The sequence below is a fragment of the Falco peregrinus genome, chromosome 7 (genome assembly GCF_023634155.1).
Source record: "Falco peregrinus isolate bFalPer1 chromosome 7, bFalPer1.pri, whole genome shotgun sequence".
Classification (NCBI taxonomy): Eukaryota; Metazoa; Chordata; class Aves; order Falconiformes; family Falconidae; genus Falco; species Falco peregrinus.
In genome coordinates, this window is record NC_073727.1 from 29,405,918 (window position 1) to 29,423,555 (window position 17,638).

A 17,638-nucleotide genomic window follows, 5' to 3' on the forward strand; every position below is an offset into this window, starting at 1 on the left:
AAATAGTTTTCACATAAAAGTTAATGAAAATGTCTTGCGTATTCCAGGCAAATGAATATGTGCAATAACCATGCATGCTCATGTCTACTTCACATTTATTATGCCTTTGGAAATAATGTATTTTAGGGAAATAAAAAACTAAAACAGAAAGACCGTTGCAGCAGAATCTATATATTGCTTTACGGAGATACATTTGTTCAGGATCAAACTGTCTATTCTAGTTTACATATATATACTTCATACCTGAAGTACAAAGATGTAGGGAATAAAAATTCTTAGTCTTTCTGTAACTGAGAATTAAAGAACTTTGTTGTTCTTTGTTTAATGTCTGAGGCCAAAGCGAATGATGGCAGGAAGCTTTTCCCCACTATGCTGCATTGTCGATTTTCCGTGAGGAAGAGCACGGTCCAAAAGCAAATTGCAATATGCCTTATTTCAGTAGGTATTACTAGAGAGGCTTAGAGGGCTGGGATAAACTGAGAGATTACAGTCTGCACAGTGCAAAGAAGATGCTTTGTGTGTCTCAATTTTATTTTAATTATGAAATTTGAGGCATTTTTCCCAACTGACTGGTGGTGCTTATCTCATCTTCTGTGCTTCCCACCATCTTCTTCTTCTATCAACTCTTCAAATTTTTGTACAGCAATGAAGCAGACCCTAGTAGGAAAGGTTATAGACAGCTGCTTGAACTGAACTGCATATTCCTGAAATGATTATGTCAGTTTTTTCTTCTATTACCATACCTCTCCTAACTTATTTGAATTCAAAATGCTTTCTGGAAAACTTTGTTTCTCTCCATAATTATATGGGGATCTCTCCGATGACTATGATATCAGTATTGATAGGGTTATTTGAGGACCTTTGTCTGGATATCGGGAGTTCCTAATTTATAAGGCTCTGGAGCTTCTTACAAAACTAATGAGATCCAGAATAAAACTGTTCTGGGGAGGGAATTTATTTATTTTCTTGCCATTTTGTACCTCTCCAAGATCCCAATTAAAAAAAAAAAACAAAAAAAAAAAAAAAAAAAAACCCACCACCAAACAATTTAAAAAGTATGTGCAAGGAAGAAATCAAAATCTGTATTTGTGCCTCTCTTACCCTTCCAAAATAGAGGTTCTCTGAGTTATAAATGCAATTAAATAAAATCATGGAAAAAGCTTCACCAAATCTGTGCATGAGCTACATTTTAAAATGAACTTGCAGATTAATCATTTTCCAAAAAGTGATTTTCCTTTTCCAGGGAAAAAAGGCCTTGCTTGTATTTCATCATATCAATGTTTTAAATAGAAACACTTTGTTCATTAGCCAGGCTGTTCCTGGGAGGGTATAAAGTTAATGGCTTGACAGATTAGAAAACAAATTACTAAATCTGCAGTGATCCGTTATTTTCAGTTCCTGTAACACAGTAATCAAAACTTCCTAAAGAAACTTATTTGCTGACTTCTCTAAAGCAAATACTGATTTTCTTACAAACAAGTAAAACTTCAGTCTTTTCTCTACATAGCCTGTTACTTGGCAAAATTAAGCAGTAAAGCAGATTTTAGTAAAAACTAAAAATGTAAAACTTTTTATTCACATATATATTTATTTCTCCTCTCTAAGGAGTCTGTGGTTCTTATATATATGCCCAGGGCAATTTGAAAATACACTATCCTGTACTCTGGTCTCATCAGGCCTTATAAATGAGTGGAAGAGCAGAAGTCCATTGTGAGAAAAGGAATTGTTAGTAATTGATAAGTAGCACTTAGGAATTATTATGAAATAGTTTATTTTTTTCACAGGATGGTATTTGTTTTTTTCTCTCAGCATTATATATGATGTTCTTTCGGAGTATTGCCAGCTTTTAGTAGTACTGTTATTTAGTCCTCCATATGAATGAGCACATATATGTTGGGATTTCTGAGCGTAAGAAGGATGTGTCGCTGCCTATGTAAAAGTGAAAATCATGTTCCAGTTTTCGGAACTGAATTTTTAGTTCGATTATTTCAGCCTTTGTCTCGCCAATCATAAGCCACCCTAAAGAAGGCAGAACAATGCAAGGGCAGGAAGGGGAGCTGAGTTTCAGGCTTTTTTGGAGGGGGCGGGGAGGGTGGAACTAAGCAAACCAAAAAAAAAAAAAACAGATTGGACAGCCAATCACTAGACAGGCTGAAATCACTAATCACTTTGGGAATCCTTAACCTTTTATTTCAGCACATCACACTAAGGGAATAATTTGTTCCTTATCACTTCCCTGCAGTCATCCAGTCAGACAGGAGACTGGCAAGCGCTGGTGCACGTGTCAGGCAGATGGATTTCACAGCTGCTTCCAGGGCACAGGAGTAATTCAGGGATGGCGAAACACACAGTACTACCTGCCAGAGTCCTGGAAACCACCCAGTAAAGGTGGTTGGTCTATACATAGGAATTCGGGGTGCTGTGCTACAGAAGGGTGCCCATAGGGTATGAAATTTTACCTCCAGCAAGCTTGTAAGTATTTGCTTTCTTCATGGAGAGCATGCCCACAGGGGAACTCTACAGCTTATGCCATCCTGCCTTATTACCTTTACAACTGGAAGAACCTACCAGAAAGATTTTACTTATGCAGGTCCCTTTGTCTTTCCTGCTTTCCTGCCCCAAGTCTCCTTCTGGAAAAAGAGTTTGTTTTTCTTAACTGAGCTCGAAATGCCATCTAAAATCAGACTGTGCTTGCAAGCTGGGCTGGAACAGAACCCAGCTTTTATATTAATGCCCTCAGGGCCTGAAATGGCATTATTTTAAATTGCAGAGAGGCATATCAGTATGATAGTTGTGCATCATAAAATGTACTTGTTTTACAATAGCCCCCTGAGGTGGTAACCACGGCTTCAGCATGCCAAACACATATGCCCATCTGCGCTGAGCTCCTGCATGCAGCGAGAGCCCATAGGAGCTGCCTATGGGTAGGAAGAGGCAGGAGCAGGTACAGGCATGAGCAGCGACAGAGTCACTGCATGTTTTTATTTGATTGTGCAGTAGGAAGGAACAAAAAATATCAGTAACGCTAATAGCCTGTCTAACTAGATTTGTATGGAAACGAGTAAAAGGCTGTCAGGAGAAAGATAGAAAGGCAGAAGAAGGGGTCGCTGGGATGCTGTACACACACTGCAGCAAAGCCTAGCACATCTGTGGCCAGCACGGCCTCTGGGCACTTGGAGATGCTTCCTCAGCCCCATCTCTGCCCAATCAAGTAGGTGTGAGGCGTCCTTGGACTCTTGGGTGAATCACTGGTGGGTCCTGTCCCCAGCACATAACCAGCAGTCACTGTAGGGCACCCAACCCGAGGAGCCGCGCACCACGGCGGCCTCAGGGGTGGTGAGCTGATGAAAATTAACTTTGGTTAATTTGGTGGCTGAGTATAGGTGAATAACTGTCAAAGGGTACATTCGCCCTCACCCCTTAGCTTCTCTCTTAACCTTGGGCTTCCCAAATGAGAGCCCCATCCCATGGGCTGGGGATTAACAGTGTAAACAGCAGGCAGGTTAGGGATAGAGCTCCAGGTGCAGACCCTGAGCTGAACATGCAGTGTGGACACAACCTCTGCACTGCGTGTGTTCAGGTTTCCATCTCAGCGGGTATAACGCTTTAACGGATAGCAAAGCAGGCGGCAGTGTGCAAGCATGTGCAGAGCCTTTCCCAAGGAGCGACTCTGTGCCAAAGTAAATTACCGTCAGTTGTCATTTAAATGGAAATAAGCTTCGCTGATTACTTTTTGCATATTCATTCAGAACAAAACCAGATGTTCTTCAGCCCATGTTATAAACCTGCAATGCACATTTAAAGGCAGGCGAGAAAATTCTCACAAGGAAAAGGATATTGAATCTTGTCTGTGAATCTGTTTATCTGAAAAACTGTATCTGCTAATGGTGATGGGAGTACATTTCTGATTCCGAAAACATTTCCCAAGCTGTTAGACATAGCAATATGCAAATTGCCATTCCAGCAAATATTAATATTGCCCCAGCATGAGTCAAGCTTTTGTTGTTGTTTTTTAAAAGGAATGGTAATTTCCCCTCAGGAAAACTGCTCTGAATCACTGTTGAGGTTTGGGTGAGTGTTTTAATAGAGTGATTTTCTGGGTTTAATTATTTTAATTTTAGTTGCTTGCTACCTCTACACTTCTTGTCATGGCATGTTTTCATTCTACATCCAGGAATCCAGGTTGCAGTGATATATTAGACTTCAGAAGGAAGCAGGTCGCTCTATCTAAATCATCTGAGAAATTCTTTTCGGTTATCCAGTCTGTTTGAAATTGTCAGGATGTCTCCTTTTCCTTCCAGCTTATAAGACATGAAGCATTAGCATCCCCGCCTATATATGTGTTGCTTCCTGCTGAAGGAATATTTATAGCATTTCTGACCTTTACATGAACCTTTACAAATCAATAACAGCAAAGTGGGAGGAAAGTCAGCAGCAGTTTTACTCTTGTCTGAGTGTAGTTAGTGTTAGGCCTGGAGTATCTAAAATACGTTAGGAACTACCATGATCACAGGCAGCATTTTTTCAGGAAATTTGCAGGTTTCTTCAGCACTGTCACGTAGCTGCTATCTGACGGATACAATACGAGCCAGAGCCAATGGTGTCATAAATGGGGTTTAAAGTTGTTGTGTATCAATTTTTATATGGCAGAACTACTACAAGAGGCCTTAAGAGCCAGTGCTGAAGAAAAATTTTCTTGACTATATTTTGCCACAGGGATAGCGTAAGTGGATTAGAAATTGTTCTTATTAATGACTGCAAATGAAACACCATTAATTTCCTTCCACTTCAGGTTACAGAAATAGAATTGACATGGTCACCTCTAGATGGGTGAGCACAAGCAGCTGTATGAGATGGTTCGAGGCAAGGTTTGCCAGTTCAGAGTCATTACCCCTATGACCCTGCAACTGAAACATTATAAAAGACCTTTCCTAATTCCTCAGATTTCTGAAGTTCCTTCCAAAATCAAGGTTTTCCCATAATGAATTAGACATCTCAATGCTGTTTGCTGCCTCCAAGCACAGAGGAAGAAACCAGGCTTCAAAATTTCCCTTCTTTTCACAGCCTAAAAGCAAAGCTCCTAACTTAATTAAATCCTTTCCTTCTCCAGAGCTGGCACCTCTAGAAAGTGCTTCTTGCACTCTCTTTTGCCTACCAAGGGATCCTGGCCAACTAGTTCAGACTGTAACTGTAAATTAGAAGCCTAAATTCCAGATGCATCGAGTTAAGTGAGATGAATCCCATTGCTAGGGGTGACAGTAATAGATCTCACAGAGTGAGAGATCTTCTACCTTGTAATTACAGTGAATTTTTTCAGTCAAGAGTGCCCCTCATGCCTTTCCACAGAGGTAGCCAAGCAGGGTCTTTCTTTTTGCTAGAACCTTCTGGTGCTACTCTAATACATAGGGCTCCTATCTGCAAATGCAATGCTGTGCTTTTGACAGTCCCTCTCGTACTAGCTCAATTTTTCTCTAGTATTTTCCTCATTGACTGAATGGAGAGACAGTGATAGCTATACTTCACAAGTTCAAGAAAGTTTTGATAGCAGCTCTGAGGACTTTTTTTTATAAGTTGCTTTTTCTATGTCCATATCATTTGAAGATTGTGTCTGCTTGTTCAGTCAGCCTTACAATTATGTCTAAAAATACAGGGCAAATAAAACAAATTCACTGAAGTTTGACAACTTCTGTTTGATCAAAAATTGTGCAGTCAAAACCATTTTAAAAGTCAGGAAATGAAGATTTATTTTTCATGGATGTTATCTTACTTATTATTATCGCTAGGTTCCTGAAGAAGAACAAAGGAAAACTTTTCCACACAAATTCTACATGAATTGTTAGCATCAACTTTGAATTTCCTTGGTTTTCCTAGTTTATAAAACACCCTGAATATGGAATCATTTTGTCTGAGAATAAGTCCTGTGTTTATTCAAATCCATAGATTCATAATACTGAAGAGTTATTTACTGCCTCTCTCCACATATCTCTTTCTCTCTTTTTGCTTTTTTTATTTTTCAAGGACCAATGTCTGTGCCATATACGTCTTCAGTGCTCTTAAACATAAAGCTCACTGTTCTCCAAAATTTGCATTCCAGCTTTCAGCGGTCTCTAACCAGATGATGTTTGCTCTTAGTCTTCTTCATAACACATTTTGACTACTTTGAAACATTCTATAAAGCAGGAGAAAAACGGAAGTCTGGATGTTACACCTAAGTCAGGTCAAAGTATGTATTGGCTTCTAACCCCTCTGTCTCCAGCATAAAAAAAAAAAAGACATGTTTGATTGAGACTGAATAAAAAAATCACCAAAGTACCAACATTTGCTGTACTTCAATAGACAGACATTAATATTTCTGATGAACTCCTAGTTTATCGGTTCACTAAGGCTCATATTTTGGCTCCAGCAAGAAGCTAAAAGGAGTTCATCTGGCAATAGCACATAGTTCTGAATGAGCAATAAAGTTACATGGACACCAGAACAGATCCAGCTGCTTTGGGACCAGCTACAGACAAAGCCTATGGCACAGTTGGGTGATGACCGGGGGGTTTCATTTTCTACTGATTTTTCCACTTCACTGACAGCTGCCAGTGTGGATATATATGCCAATGTGGATTATACCACCAGCAGCAATATTGCCTGCTCATCGTTTCTTCAAAACTGGATGATAACTAGAACTGCTCATTGTGCTGATCTAAGTCTGGCGAGTGCCCATAAGAGCTATCTCAGTCTGTTTTGTTATATTTATGTCAGTGTTTAAAAGCAGTAATCATTTGTCTGTGAGGAAGGGTGCATGCTGTCTCTTACAGTCTGTCTCGACCCATGGTTTCACCTTAGATCTGTAGCAGCTCCTCCATCGGTCTGGTCCATGTGGTTTCCTGCCATCCCTGCTGCAGCGTTTGCGGGGCAAAGCTTATGGCTGATTCTCCAGCTCTTCTGTAGCCCCTGCAGGCAAGGCTTGGCTGCTGCCTGTCTCACAAATGTCTGCCTACCTCCAGCTGCCAAACACCTTGACTGAACCCACAGTCAGTACCAGGACTTGAGCCAGACACTGGAGCTGGTTTAATGCCAAGGCAGACCATGGTCTCCAAGCTGTGCACAGGCAGTTTCTGACACATCTCATGAATGCAGGCGCATGGGCTGCCCTCACTAACGGCAGGTGATTTTGCTTGGTGTTTTCAGAGAATGACGAGGAGCAGGAAGCTCTGCTATCACTGGACAAACCCGGCTGGTATTCCCAAGGGAATGCTATCCAGCTTTATGAACTACTGAAGAAAATGACTGGCAAGTTGGATCCCAAGGTACATTAAAAATGAGAGTAAATCTTTCTGAAAATACCCTGTCTCAGTCTAAAATTCACCAGACAAATTTTCATTACAGTTAGGGATGTGATTGGTCACAAATTTTTGTTCTGGTTCACTTGCTGTTGTCTAACAGACTGCAGTCCAGAACTGGAAGGAGCATATTAGTCTTCTTATCGGTAGAATATGTCAGCTTTATAGATGTTTTATTCTTTGTGCACAGTCACACACTTTGGCAGCTTTGGGGAGAATCAGACTGTAATCAGGAAATAAACAATCTCCCTGAGGAAACAGATTAAATCGGTTAAAAGGTGGCATCAGTGAAAACTAGGATCACGTTATTTTAATTACAGATCTGGATGGGTGAAAATGCTACTGGAGATGGTGGGACCACATTTTCCCTAATGGGTAAAATGGGCAAACCACCCCCTGGGCACAGAACAGAAGAGTTCTGAGTCACCAAGAGGTGTTCCATGTTCTCCCTTGTTTCCAAAGTTGTCCAAAATTCATTCCGGTTGCTCAGTATATTGTCTTGGTAGTCTTTTCCACCAGTTCCTGGCAGGCTATTTCTGTCAATCAAAAGACTCAGTAGTGTCTCTGTGCCAGTCCCAGCCAGGGATTCCCCGTCCAACACCCCTGGCGGGTGGGAGCGAGGAGGGTGTGCAGGGCCAGCCTTTTCCTTACAGAGCTGGTCGAAGGTACAGCTCCAGGCTGTGACATTAATAAGATCTCTGTGTGTCTTGACCAAACGTAACATGAAGGAATTTTTATTAGGTTGTTTTAAAGCTTTTTCTCTCTCTGTGAAATAAAGTTTGCTTGTGTTTTCCCCATATACAATGAACTTTTAATTTGCTGCTTCCCTCATAGGTTGTTTATTTTGGTGACAGCATGCACTCAGATATTTTCCCAGCTCATCACTATAGCAACTGGGAAACTGTCTTCATCTTAGAGGAGCTTCTAGGGGACAAAGTTACGGTGCCTGCAGAGACTGAATCTGAGCCCGTGGAGAAGAAAGGAAAATATGAGGTAAGGGTTCCTTGCAGGTGTTTCCTGGAACAGAAGAAAGTAAGTTACAAAAAAAGCCTCATGCCACCTGCGCTGAGAATGAGCCTGGTTATCTTACCAAGGTGCTGGCAGCATCAGCATCCCTCACAACTGTATCCTCCTGGCTGCACCGGGAGGGTGCCATTCTGTCCCAGCTCAGCATTGCACGGGTGACACAGAGCCTCTACCCAAAGCTAAATCACAGATCTCAGAGAAAGGACTGTATGCTCTTTCCCTTAACAAAAAAATGTAGTCTTCTCCTTTTCAGTAACAAGAACCTGCCCTCCGTCCTACAAGGAGAAATTTCATCGCCATTTATGGCAACTCCAGCACCTGAACTCTGCCGAGTTCATGACATTGCCCTGCATGTTGTGGCCAACTCTGAAACACGGAGGAATTTCTATTAGTCTGTTTCGAAGCTCTCTTCCTCTCTGTGTGAAATACAGTTTGCTTGTACTTTCCTTATATAAAAATAACTTTTGAGTTGCTGCTTCCCTCGCAGGTTGTTTATTTCGGTGACAGCTGCACTGAGGTAAGAGGGGCTGGTTTGAAGTCTGGTCCCATGCAGACGGCTCATAGTTACCTCAGATAAATCATGTGAATATTCAGGTTGATCTGGGTTGATCACAGCTGGGAACCAGCGACTTAGCACTACTGCCACTCTAATTCTCCCACAGAAGGTGGAGGGTTACTATGGTTTATCATTTTTCCACTGCCAAAGAACTAAACAGATGGGGAACGGTGCTCAGACGGCTGACATGGCAGCACTGTAGCTCCAGCGTGTCCTGTGTAGGAACTACAGTGAAGCTTCACTCTCCATTTGGAGTGTTACTTCTTTTTTGTATGTTCCTAAATAAATAAGTCATTTTCTTCTAATTGCAGAGAGATATATATGCTTTTTGCATGTTGCTTTGAAAAGCACTTAACTTTTTTTTTCTTCTTAAATAATTAATCTTTGTGATTAAAAAGTTAACTTACTGATAAGAAGATTTTTGTGGGGTGTTTTTATACTAGAGATGCTTTTGATCTGACTAAGAAGCCTTTTAAAAGCTGCTGGGTTTTATGGAGAAAAGGATATCTTCAATGAAACTAAAACAATATAGATGTGACATCGAATTCTCTAGTTTTTTCAATAGACTTATCTAATATTTTCCCCCACTATCCTGATTTCTAAACTAAGGTCAGACAAGGGCATTTCAGTTACTTAAATAGGGAAATTAATTATCAATGTTTAGGCTTTTCCCCTGAGTTGCAGAAAAACAAAACTGAAGACAAACAAATTCAAGTCTCTTTATCAAGAAAAATGTGTTTCTCAGTAAGAAAGCAGGGGGGTGGGGGTGGGGGGGGTGCGCGTGCGTGCACTATTAATAGGTTAATATAATTTGATTTAATTAATGAATCCTATGAAAATAACTCATTTTCCTCCATAAATCTGTTCATTCTCTGACTGGAGGCTCTGCTGCATTGCTGGTAGATCTTACATCTCTGTAAGATTGGGGGGGGGGGGTTATTCAGCCATGGTTTCTTAAGCATGTTCAATATATGCTTTCAAAGCACACATTTTTAATTTTTAAAGACAACCAGAAAATGTTACTTTTCCTGGAAGTACAAAGAAACAGTTATAGAGTGATGCATTTCTAAGCCCTTGATGATGATTTGGTTTTCTTTTGTTGCAATACTTCTGGCCAACTGCTCACAAGATCCATCTTCTCTATCACTGCAGTTATCGAGCAGGAAACTGAGACTTTTAGACAGGTGCTTGACATTTCACTAATGCTGTAGTATTCCTGATAAGAGATTGCAGTATCTCGGGGAGACACCACCCCTGCCACACACAGCCCCTGTTCAGCTTACATCCGCTACCAGTGACAGCAAGCAAGCAAGGGAGAAATGAATTGCGCTGATTAAAGGAACCTGAACCAGGGGGGCCGTGGCAGGTCAGTGGTGTTATTTCATTACCACGCTGCTCACTGGAGTCTGAACAACAGGTCACATCCATATCTCTGCAGTTGACTGGACACCACTAACTTAACAGGACTAGTTCAAAGGGACTCCCTTTACAAGCCTATGAAAGTTTTATTTTCATTCCCCCAATCAACTTCTCCCATTAACCCTTTGATTAAGAGAGGGGAAAAGCCTATTCAAAGGACTGTAGAAAGTCAGCTGGGTTTGGAAAATTAGGCATTAGGAAATTAGATTTAGTCTTGTTCATCAGCCTTATCATTCATTGGCAATAAAAAAAATACACTACTATTGCAGATTTTCCATGCCATGCCGTGTGTGCAGAGGGACTGAAAATTTAGTATAAGATGCAGTCCTCCCTTCTATCAGTCTTTACAAAATATTATTAAAGAGATAAAGTAGTAGTTCTAATTTGCAATTGCATCTTTCAGAAAGATACTGCAAAAACCTGTTTTCAGTTGTTTGACTGGTATTTCATCACTAATGGAGAGAGGGGAAAAAACCAACCTCCTCAGACACAAACTGGGAGGCTTGTAATTTCCATTTTCATTAGCAGTTTTTGTCTTTTCCCTCCAATTAAATGCATGATATAAGCCAGTTACACATAACTGAAATTATGGTAACAACTGCAGTTCTTTCAAGTGTATGAGTCATAACCAAATGATCAAGAGAAAAGCTATTCATGCAATTACTCGGCTCCTCAGCGAATTGCAGCATGCAGCGGGGGGAAAAAATACCAAGCATTGTGTTGAAACAAGATTCCCCCCAGATTTGGGGGTTTGTTTGCTTGGCTGGAGGCTTTGGTTTTGCCTTCCGTTCTTTAAATATGTGATCACTTCCATCAATGAAAACTCAAAGAAAAGCTGGAATTTGTCCCAGGAGTTCGAGGGAAACAATTACAGAGGAGCTAGTCAGTGTGTAAAAACCTTGGCCTATAGGAATGAATGGAGCAGATATTGAATAATTTTTTGGTGGATATAGATGAAATTTTTCCGGTTAAAAGGAAAAAATAATTTTTACGGTATTGCCTAGTGTCTGATTGGTTGGGGGTGCGTCAGGGCCCTTAACCCCCCAATTTCTGGGACTCTCTCTGGTAACAAGGGAGTAATTTAAAAATAAGACAAGGCTAATTACTGTGTGCCTTTTGGCTCTGTTTGTTTGTCTCTTCATTCCTGTTTATCTTGAACACAAATCTAACAGTACTTGCAAGAACAACCTGATGGGCTGTTGTAAAGCCTGGCGAGTTAAAGCAATATCCTGAAGTGAAATGCATTTTATTTTAGTCTGCTTATAGTGATCCATATTGTACTTTAGGTACAATGATCATGGATGAAATGTTTTATATTTGCGCATGACTTGTTGGGGAAAGATTCTGTGCAAAAGTCAGACCAGTGGCAGACCTGCCCATTTGTGCACCCAGCTTGAGTGTGTTATTCAAGGACATCTGGTTGTTGTGACCAGCACAGCTCTGTTGGTGGAAACACCTCAAATACTTGCTGTTATACCGGCAAAACCATATTTCGAGCATTGATTTTTACTGGCACTAAGAGTCAATGGTGGTGTTGCTACCTCAGCACAGAGCATACAGCCATCAGTACCATCCATCACATTGGATGCAGTAATCACAGTGCTCTGCACTTGGTACAAAGACAACGGCATAGGTGGCAAATCCCCATCTAAATAATGCCTTTAAAAAATACTGACAGCAGCTTGATTTTTCACTTCTGTCTCCTTTACATCCTTCTTTCTTTCATTGCTTTACCAAATGTAGAAAAACTTCAGAGCTCGGCTCCCTGCCTGTTTGTGTTTTAGAAAGGTCACTTGTAAGCTGACAAATCTGCGTTACCCTAGAGTCCTATTAACAGATTCTGTCTGCTCTGTTAACAGACCCTATTTGTCTGCAGTTAATAAAGCAAAGGTGATAGTAAGTACTCCAGGTGGTTTAACTTAGCGGAAAGCCCTGGGACCTGGGGAACCCTGGTACCATCATTATTTCTCTAAAGTCTAGACATAGTCTTCGAGGCTTTGTACCCTCAACTGACACAATCAACATCTGACCTGCTACTGTCTGACCAATAAGCCTGAGAGCAAAACCACATGCTTGGGGGTTTTGCATAGGAAAGAGGGATTGCTCAGTAATTCCCAGGATCTACTGTCCTATTGCAAGAGCAAACCCCATGTGTGGGGACTGCAGGAGTGGCTGATGCACCTTCCAGAGCTCCTCAGCCCCACTGTTGAATGTGTGCCTTCAGGTATGTGAAGAGTAGTGATGTTAACAGGGGACTTTTGCCTCATTTCACAGATGTATAGATTCATGGTACATGGTCTTTCCTTTATTGCAGGCTATCTAAGCTGCAGATGAGATATGGACATCTTCTAGGCATAGTTAAGGATGGCAGGGGGAGCGATGTCTGATGCTTCCTAAGGATGTGGGCATAGTTTTGACAGCTCTTCTCAGATTTGAGATCCAGATTTAGCCTGCCAAACTGCCCGTGTCATGTGGTGATAAGTGAGTAGCAAAATGACAGTTCTCTACCAGGTGGCTTGATGACAACTCTCCTACCTAGCTAGGTTTGGTTTTACTAAGAGCTTGGGCTGTAAATGCAAAATCTAACGTTAACTCCCTCCTCCTTAATAAGGAAGAAATTCCCACTCTGAGAATCAGACCTCTGAAAAAATCAATTCATTCCTCAGATTTCAACTTTAATTGCCTGTTGAACCAACCATATGTTTCAAAAAGCAGTAGCCTCAGATTTTTTCCCCTGTCAATAAACAAGACCCTGCATTTTGTGTAAATGCTTATGCAGGCCAGTACTGGGGCTGTTGTTTGGATTTATCACCTGCACAGCTGTAATGGCCATAAGAGTTTTCTGCTTATGTCATCCAGCTGGCAAACATTTTAATTCAGCATAGCATCTACATTTAATTATAACTAATGTAAAGTCCTGGGATTTGCATGGAAAGGTAAGACTTGTCAAAAAAAAAAAAAAAAAGTAAGATGCTGTCCTTTTGTGTGAGGAAGAGAAAAAAGGGAAAAAGAAAAAAAAAAAAAACACACACAAAAAAAAGCCCAGCTCTTAATACCTTGTTTTGAAACAAAATGTATGGATTTTTTTTCCCAACCTATTTGCATCAGAAGCCAGAAACCAGTATCTGTTTGTCCAAATCAATACTTCCTCCCCAGCCCCAGCTATGCTCGGAGAAAAAACTGTTACACAGAATCACAAAAAGAATGGCCCTGTGTTTACTGATGTGGTCTGCTCGGCTAGATCAACAGCTGACTTATGATCAAAAGCCACAGACCTCTTTCATAAACACAAATTATTCCAGCAGATTCTCAAATCTGTTAAGAAAGGGGTTAAATGGGAAATAAAGTACAAAAGTTCACAAATCTGGAGGCACACGCTAGGATATCTGTTCTATGCTTTACTGGTCTGAAAAGTTAATTTGTACACAAATTACTTTAACAGATTTTCTATACTGTAGTTCACACTTTTGTTTTCCAGTTTTTCATCTTTCTGCAGAGGCCTCCTGGAGCTTTTTCTGGCTGCTCATGGCAATATATAGCAGGTTTCAAGATGAACTGCTAAAAAAATCAGTTTTCCCAATGCTGCTTTAATGCTCTCTTTAAAACATGAGTCTACATGTTGTTGTCTGAAAAAATACATGAAAAAAAATCAATTTTTCACAGTTTGCTAGGCAACTGAATGGCTTTCCATGGATCCTGCGGCTCTGTTCTCACTCATTCCTCAGCTCAGAACCAGATAACACGACACAGGTGGCATGATGTGTTCTTCCCAGTTACTCCATCTAGCACTGGGAGACTCCTTTCTCCTGGGAGGAGGTCCAGGCTGGGTTACTGACTGCGCCTCAGCTACCTAGCTTCTCTAGCAAAGGCAGCAGGCTGTTCACACTATCAAACCCAGAAAAATGGGGAAAAGAAAGGATTTTTTAAGGGACAATTTAATGCCAGCTTTTTATGTTCTAGGGAATCCATAAATTGCATAAACAGGAGCTTGGGGACTTATGGGAGGAAGATTGTTATTGTTTTTCTTTATAATATTTTTAAAGTTATATTGCTGCTGAGGTACAATACAGTTTTCCTAGAAAATCAGAGAAATGCTAATGTTCCTTAAACTAACACTTGTGGTTAGAGAGAGAAAGAAGATTTTTTTTTTTCTAAGATTACATGTTTCTTTTTCTTTCAGGGAGATTCGCTCAAAGCTCCTTACTTTGCTTCTAAACAGTGGGGCTCCTTCTTCATGGACAGATTGCCAGGCCTGGAAAATGCAGAGGAAACCTTAGTTCGCACATGGTCCTGTAAATGCGTTAGCACTTACAGCACTATTGCAATCCCTAGTCTTGAAGCAATAGCAGGTAAGGAAGATGGCTTTTTTTTTTTACACCCCCTAATGAGCATGTAGTATTCATAGTAACCTTGTAATACTGTGGATGTATTTTTGAGATTACGTGTATCCAAAATGCATTCAAAAATACTGTGTTCATATCACACAACACTTAATGTTAGTGGCTATTAATTACTTTGATATTTGTGCTTTTAATAGTTCTCTGATACACCATTTTTTTGTTTGGCTCTGGAAATTTTAGATATTTAATGTATCCTATGTTAAAAATAGGATGCAACACTTACCAGACTGTAGATTAGTTCCTGAACTTGGTCAGGACTTCCTCACAGTATTTTGCTGTTTCTACTTTCAGTGGTGAGTTACTTTAGGAAACAAACGCATGCAAAGTTACTTGGGGTTTTTACACTTTGCAGATATGTTTCCTTCTGATCTGGCTTATTATTCTTCCTCAGTCAACCCACTTATCCCATTACAGTTGAAATGTAGATGAACAAAAGCAAGAATGTAATGAAACCAAGAATGCCTAGGACTGTGCTTCTCTCTTTCCTTTGTATTTAAAATGTGTGCATTGCTTTTGAAACTGCATCATTATGGATAGAACTGGAGCCTAAAACACTCTCCTTGTCTGGAAAACAAGGCCATCACAAGCAAAGTCTTGTTCTCCACAAATTCACCTAAATAAGAAACCAGCTCAGACTTTCTACCTTCTTACATGAAGGCTGCGTTAAAGATACAATTATGGCTGATCTTCTGATTTCCACTGTTTATCCCCGGAGGGACCATTATTTTGGATGGTTTGTAGCCATAGTTGTAGCAGTAATATGGCAATAACTTTGCAGCTGCAGTACATATCAGTTGATTATGAAGTGGTGGTGAAGAATCTCTTTCCATATATCCTCAGTCTATCATTTTGCCTTACTGAACTTTATCAAGATACCATATCTAGAGGAATAAACAAATTATTAAATGAATAAGATGCTTAGCTGTATGAAGAACACAGCAGGTATTTCCTTTACTGACCCCTCTGTTCAGCATGTTTCCTCCTTCATGCATAAGACCAAGAAATAAGTAGTTGTTCTGTGAGAGCATTTTAGATTTGCCCAGTGGTTATTTCTACACCAGAACACGACAGACCTGTTCTTTGCAGCCATATTGTACACATGTATGTACCTTGCAAGGAAATCTCAAAACAGAAAACTCGTATGGTGCCACAAGTTATTCATACTTCTGATATTTGCTCTGTATGTCAGCCTAAAGGTACAAAGCCCAAATATACCAAGGGAAATTGCCAAGAGAGAGGTAACTTCTGTAATACTTCCTTCTAATACCTCTTCTGGAGTAATTCTGTGGCTTGCTTTGGAAGCATTGGTCTAGAGCAAACACATTGGTCAGCCACACTCCGTGAGACTCTGCCTCCCAGCCAGCTCCCCCCAGCCACAGCTCACTTTGCAGGGCCAGCAAAGGCTTCAGACCACAAACATACCGCCAAGTTTCCAGCTACAGATGAAGGGGTGAGAACCAGAAAGGCATATCTGTGGAAATTAGCAAGTAGGATAGCTGCCTGTCATGGGCGGCGGAGCCCCCGCAAAGTCTGTTCCTCCACCAGGAGGGACACTGCGAGCCGTCCCTCGCTGCGTCAGATCGCTGCTGGGGCAGGGGCTGGTGTCTGCAAAACTTACCTTCCAGAGCTAAAGGACAGGGGAGAAATAACGTTTTTAACTTGCAGCTGTGCACCTGAAAGCAGACTCAAAGCTGAAGGTATGAGAACATCTCTGGTTTCTTACAGAGAGAGGTATTTGTTTGTTTGTGCGGAAGAGCAGATGTTCATTATTATGGATGTTGAGGAATTCCTGACTCCTCTGGAGTACCTTGTCTGACTCCTGTCACAGCAAGCTGTGAGAGCCCCTGCTTTGCCAAGCCCTGAAGTTTTTGGCTGCAGTTGTAAGTCACAGCTTAGCTGCAGCTATTTGGGAATAACTAGCTAGAAGAGATTCAAACGGGTTGTGCAAGTTTGATGCACTCCAGCTTTTCCTTTTCTATTAATCTACTTAATTACCAGCAGAGGACTTTCCACTGCCAAGCTACAAAAACGCAAGCCTTTCCTCAAGGTGCCCTGAGCCCCACCAGGCTGCCAGCATGCTGACCATAGGAGCCCAGCTCCTGGTCACCGGCTGGCACGGCACAGCAGCACTGGCTCAACCTGACCCCGCCAAAGGAGCTGCTGCCTCCCTGCAGGTGTGCTGCAGCCTCCCGTGAGCTGTGGGCTCACCGGGGCTTCTCTGTCAGCCATATCTGACCTCGCTTTTGTGCGATAGTAAGTGCCACATACAAGTAAATACCCCATCAGCTTGCAGCCTGCAAAAATACTTGGTGGAAGGCAGACAATTGCTGCTATGCTAACTTTTAATTAATTTATTCTTGTTGTTTGGATGCAACATGTATCTGTGCGTAAAGAATGGCTTGGTTTACTTCTCAAGGCACAGCTTTCATTGAAAAAGTTTATTCAAAAAATTATGGAACGTTATTCAATACTAGTGGTGTTTTACAAAAATAACTCAGTTTTCATCAACATTCATATGAGAATTCTTTTGAGAGAGTTATCAAAAATTCATTTTGGGTCATAAAACCCATCAAGCCTGTTCCCATTTCTTTTATTAAATAGAGGAAATATGTAAAAAAAAAGTAAATAAACTAAGCTATAGATCTGGATTGAGAAACTGAAATGGAAACAACTTTGACAGTTCTCTTTTTTCACCAGTATGTTATACATTTGGTGCGGATGCCTTCTGATAGTTTCATCTGAAGAATTTAAAAATCTAACAAAAGGGAACGATCTGATACTCACTAAAGAGCATGGTAGGAAAAGGCTTTCACATGCTGCTGCTGCAGTTTTTGTCCATTCAGAGCATAAAATAACGACACATACACACAAATTGTGCGTGTAATTAGTAAAATGGCATCTTGTTG

General features: G+C 40.9%; 1 protein-coding gene across 2 annotated transcripts in view; it reads left to right on the forward strand.

The window, feature by feature from the left end:
* NT5DC1 (5'-nucleotidase domain containing 1) overlaps positions 1-17,638 on the forward strand; it is a 148,545-nt gene that overhangs the window by 120,859 nt on the left and 10,048 nt on the right. For both annotated transcript variants that reach the window (XM_027795763.2, XM_055809516.1), the window contains exons 9-11: positions 7,180-7,298; positions 8,166-8,324; positions 14,513-14,681. In XM_027795763.2, coding sequence (XP_027651564.1) covers positions 7,180-7,298; positions 8,166-8,324; positions 14,513-14,681 — 447 coding nt within the window. The remainder of the gene's footprint in view (positions 1-7,179; positions 7,299-8,165; positions 8,325-14,512; positions 14,682-17,638) is intronic.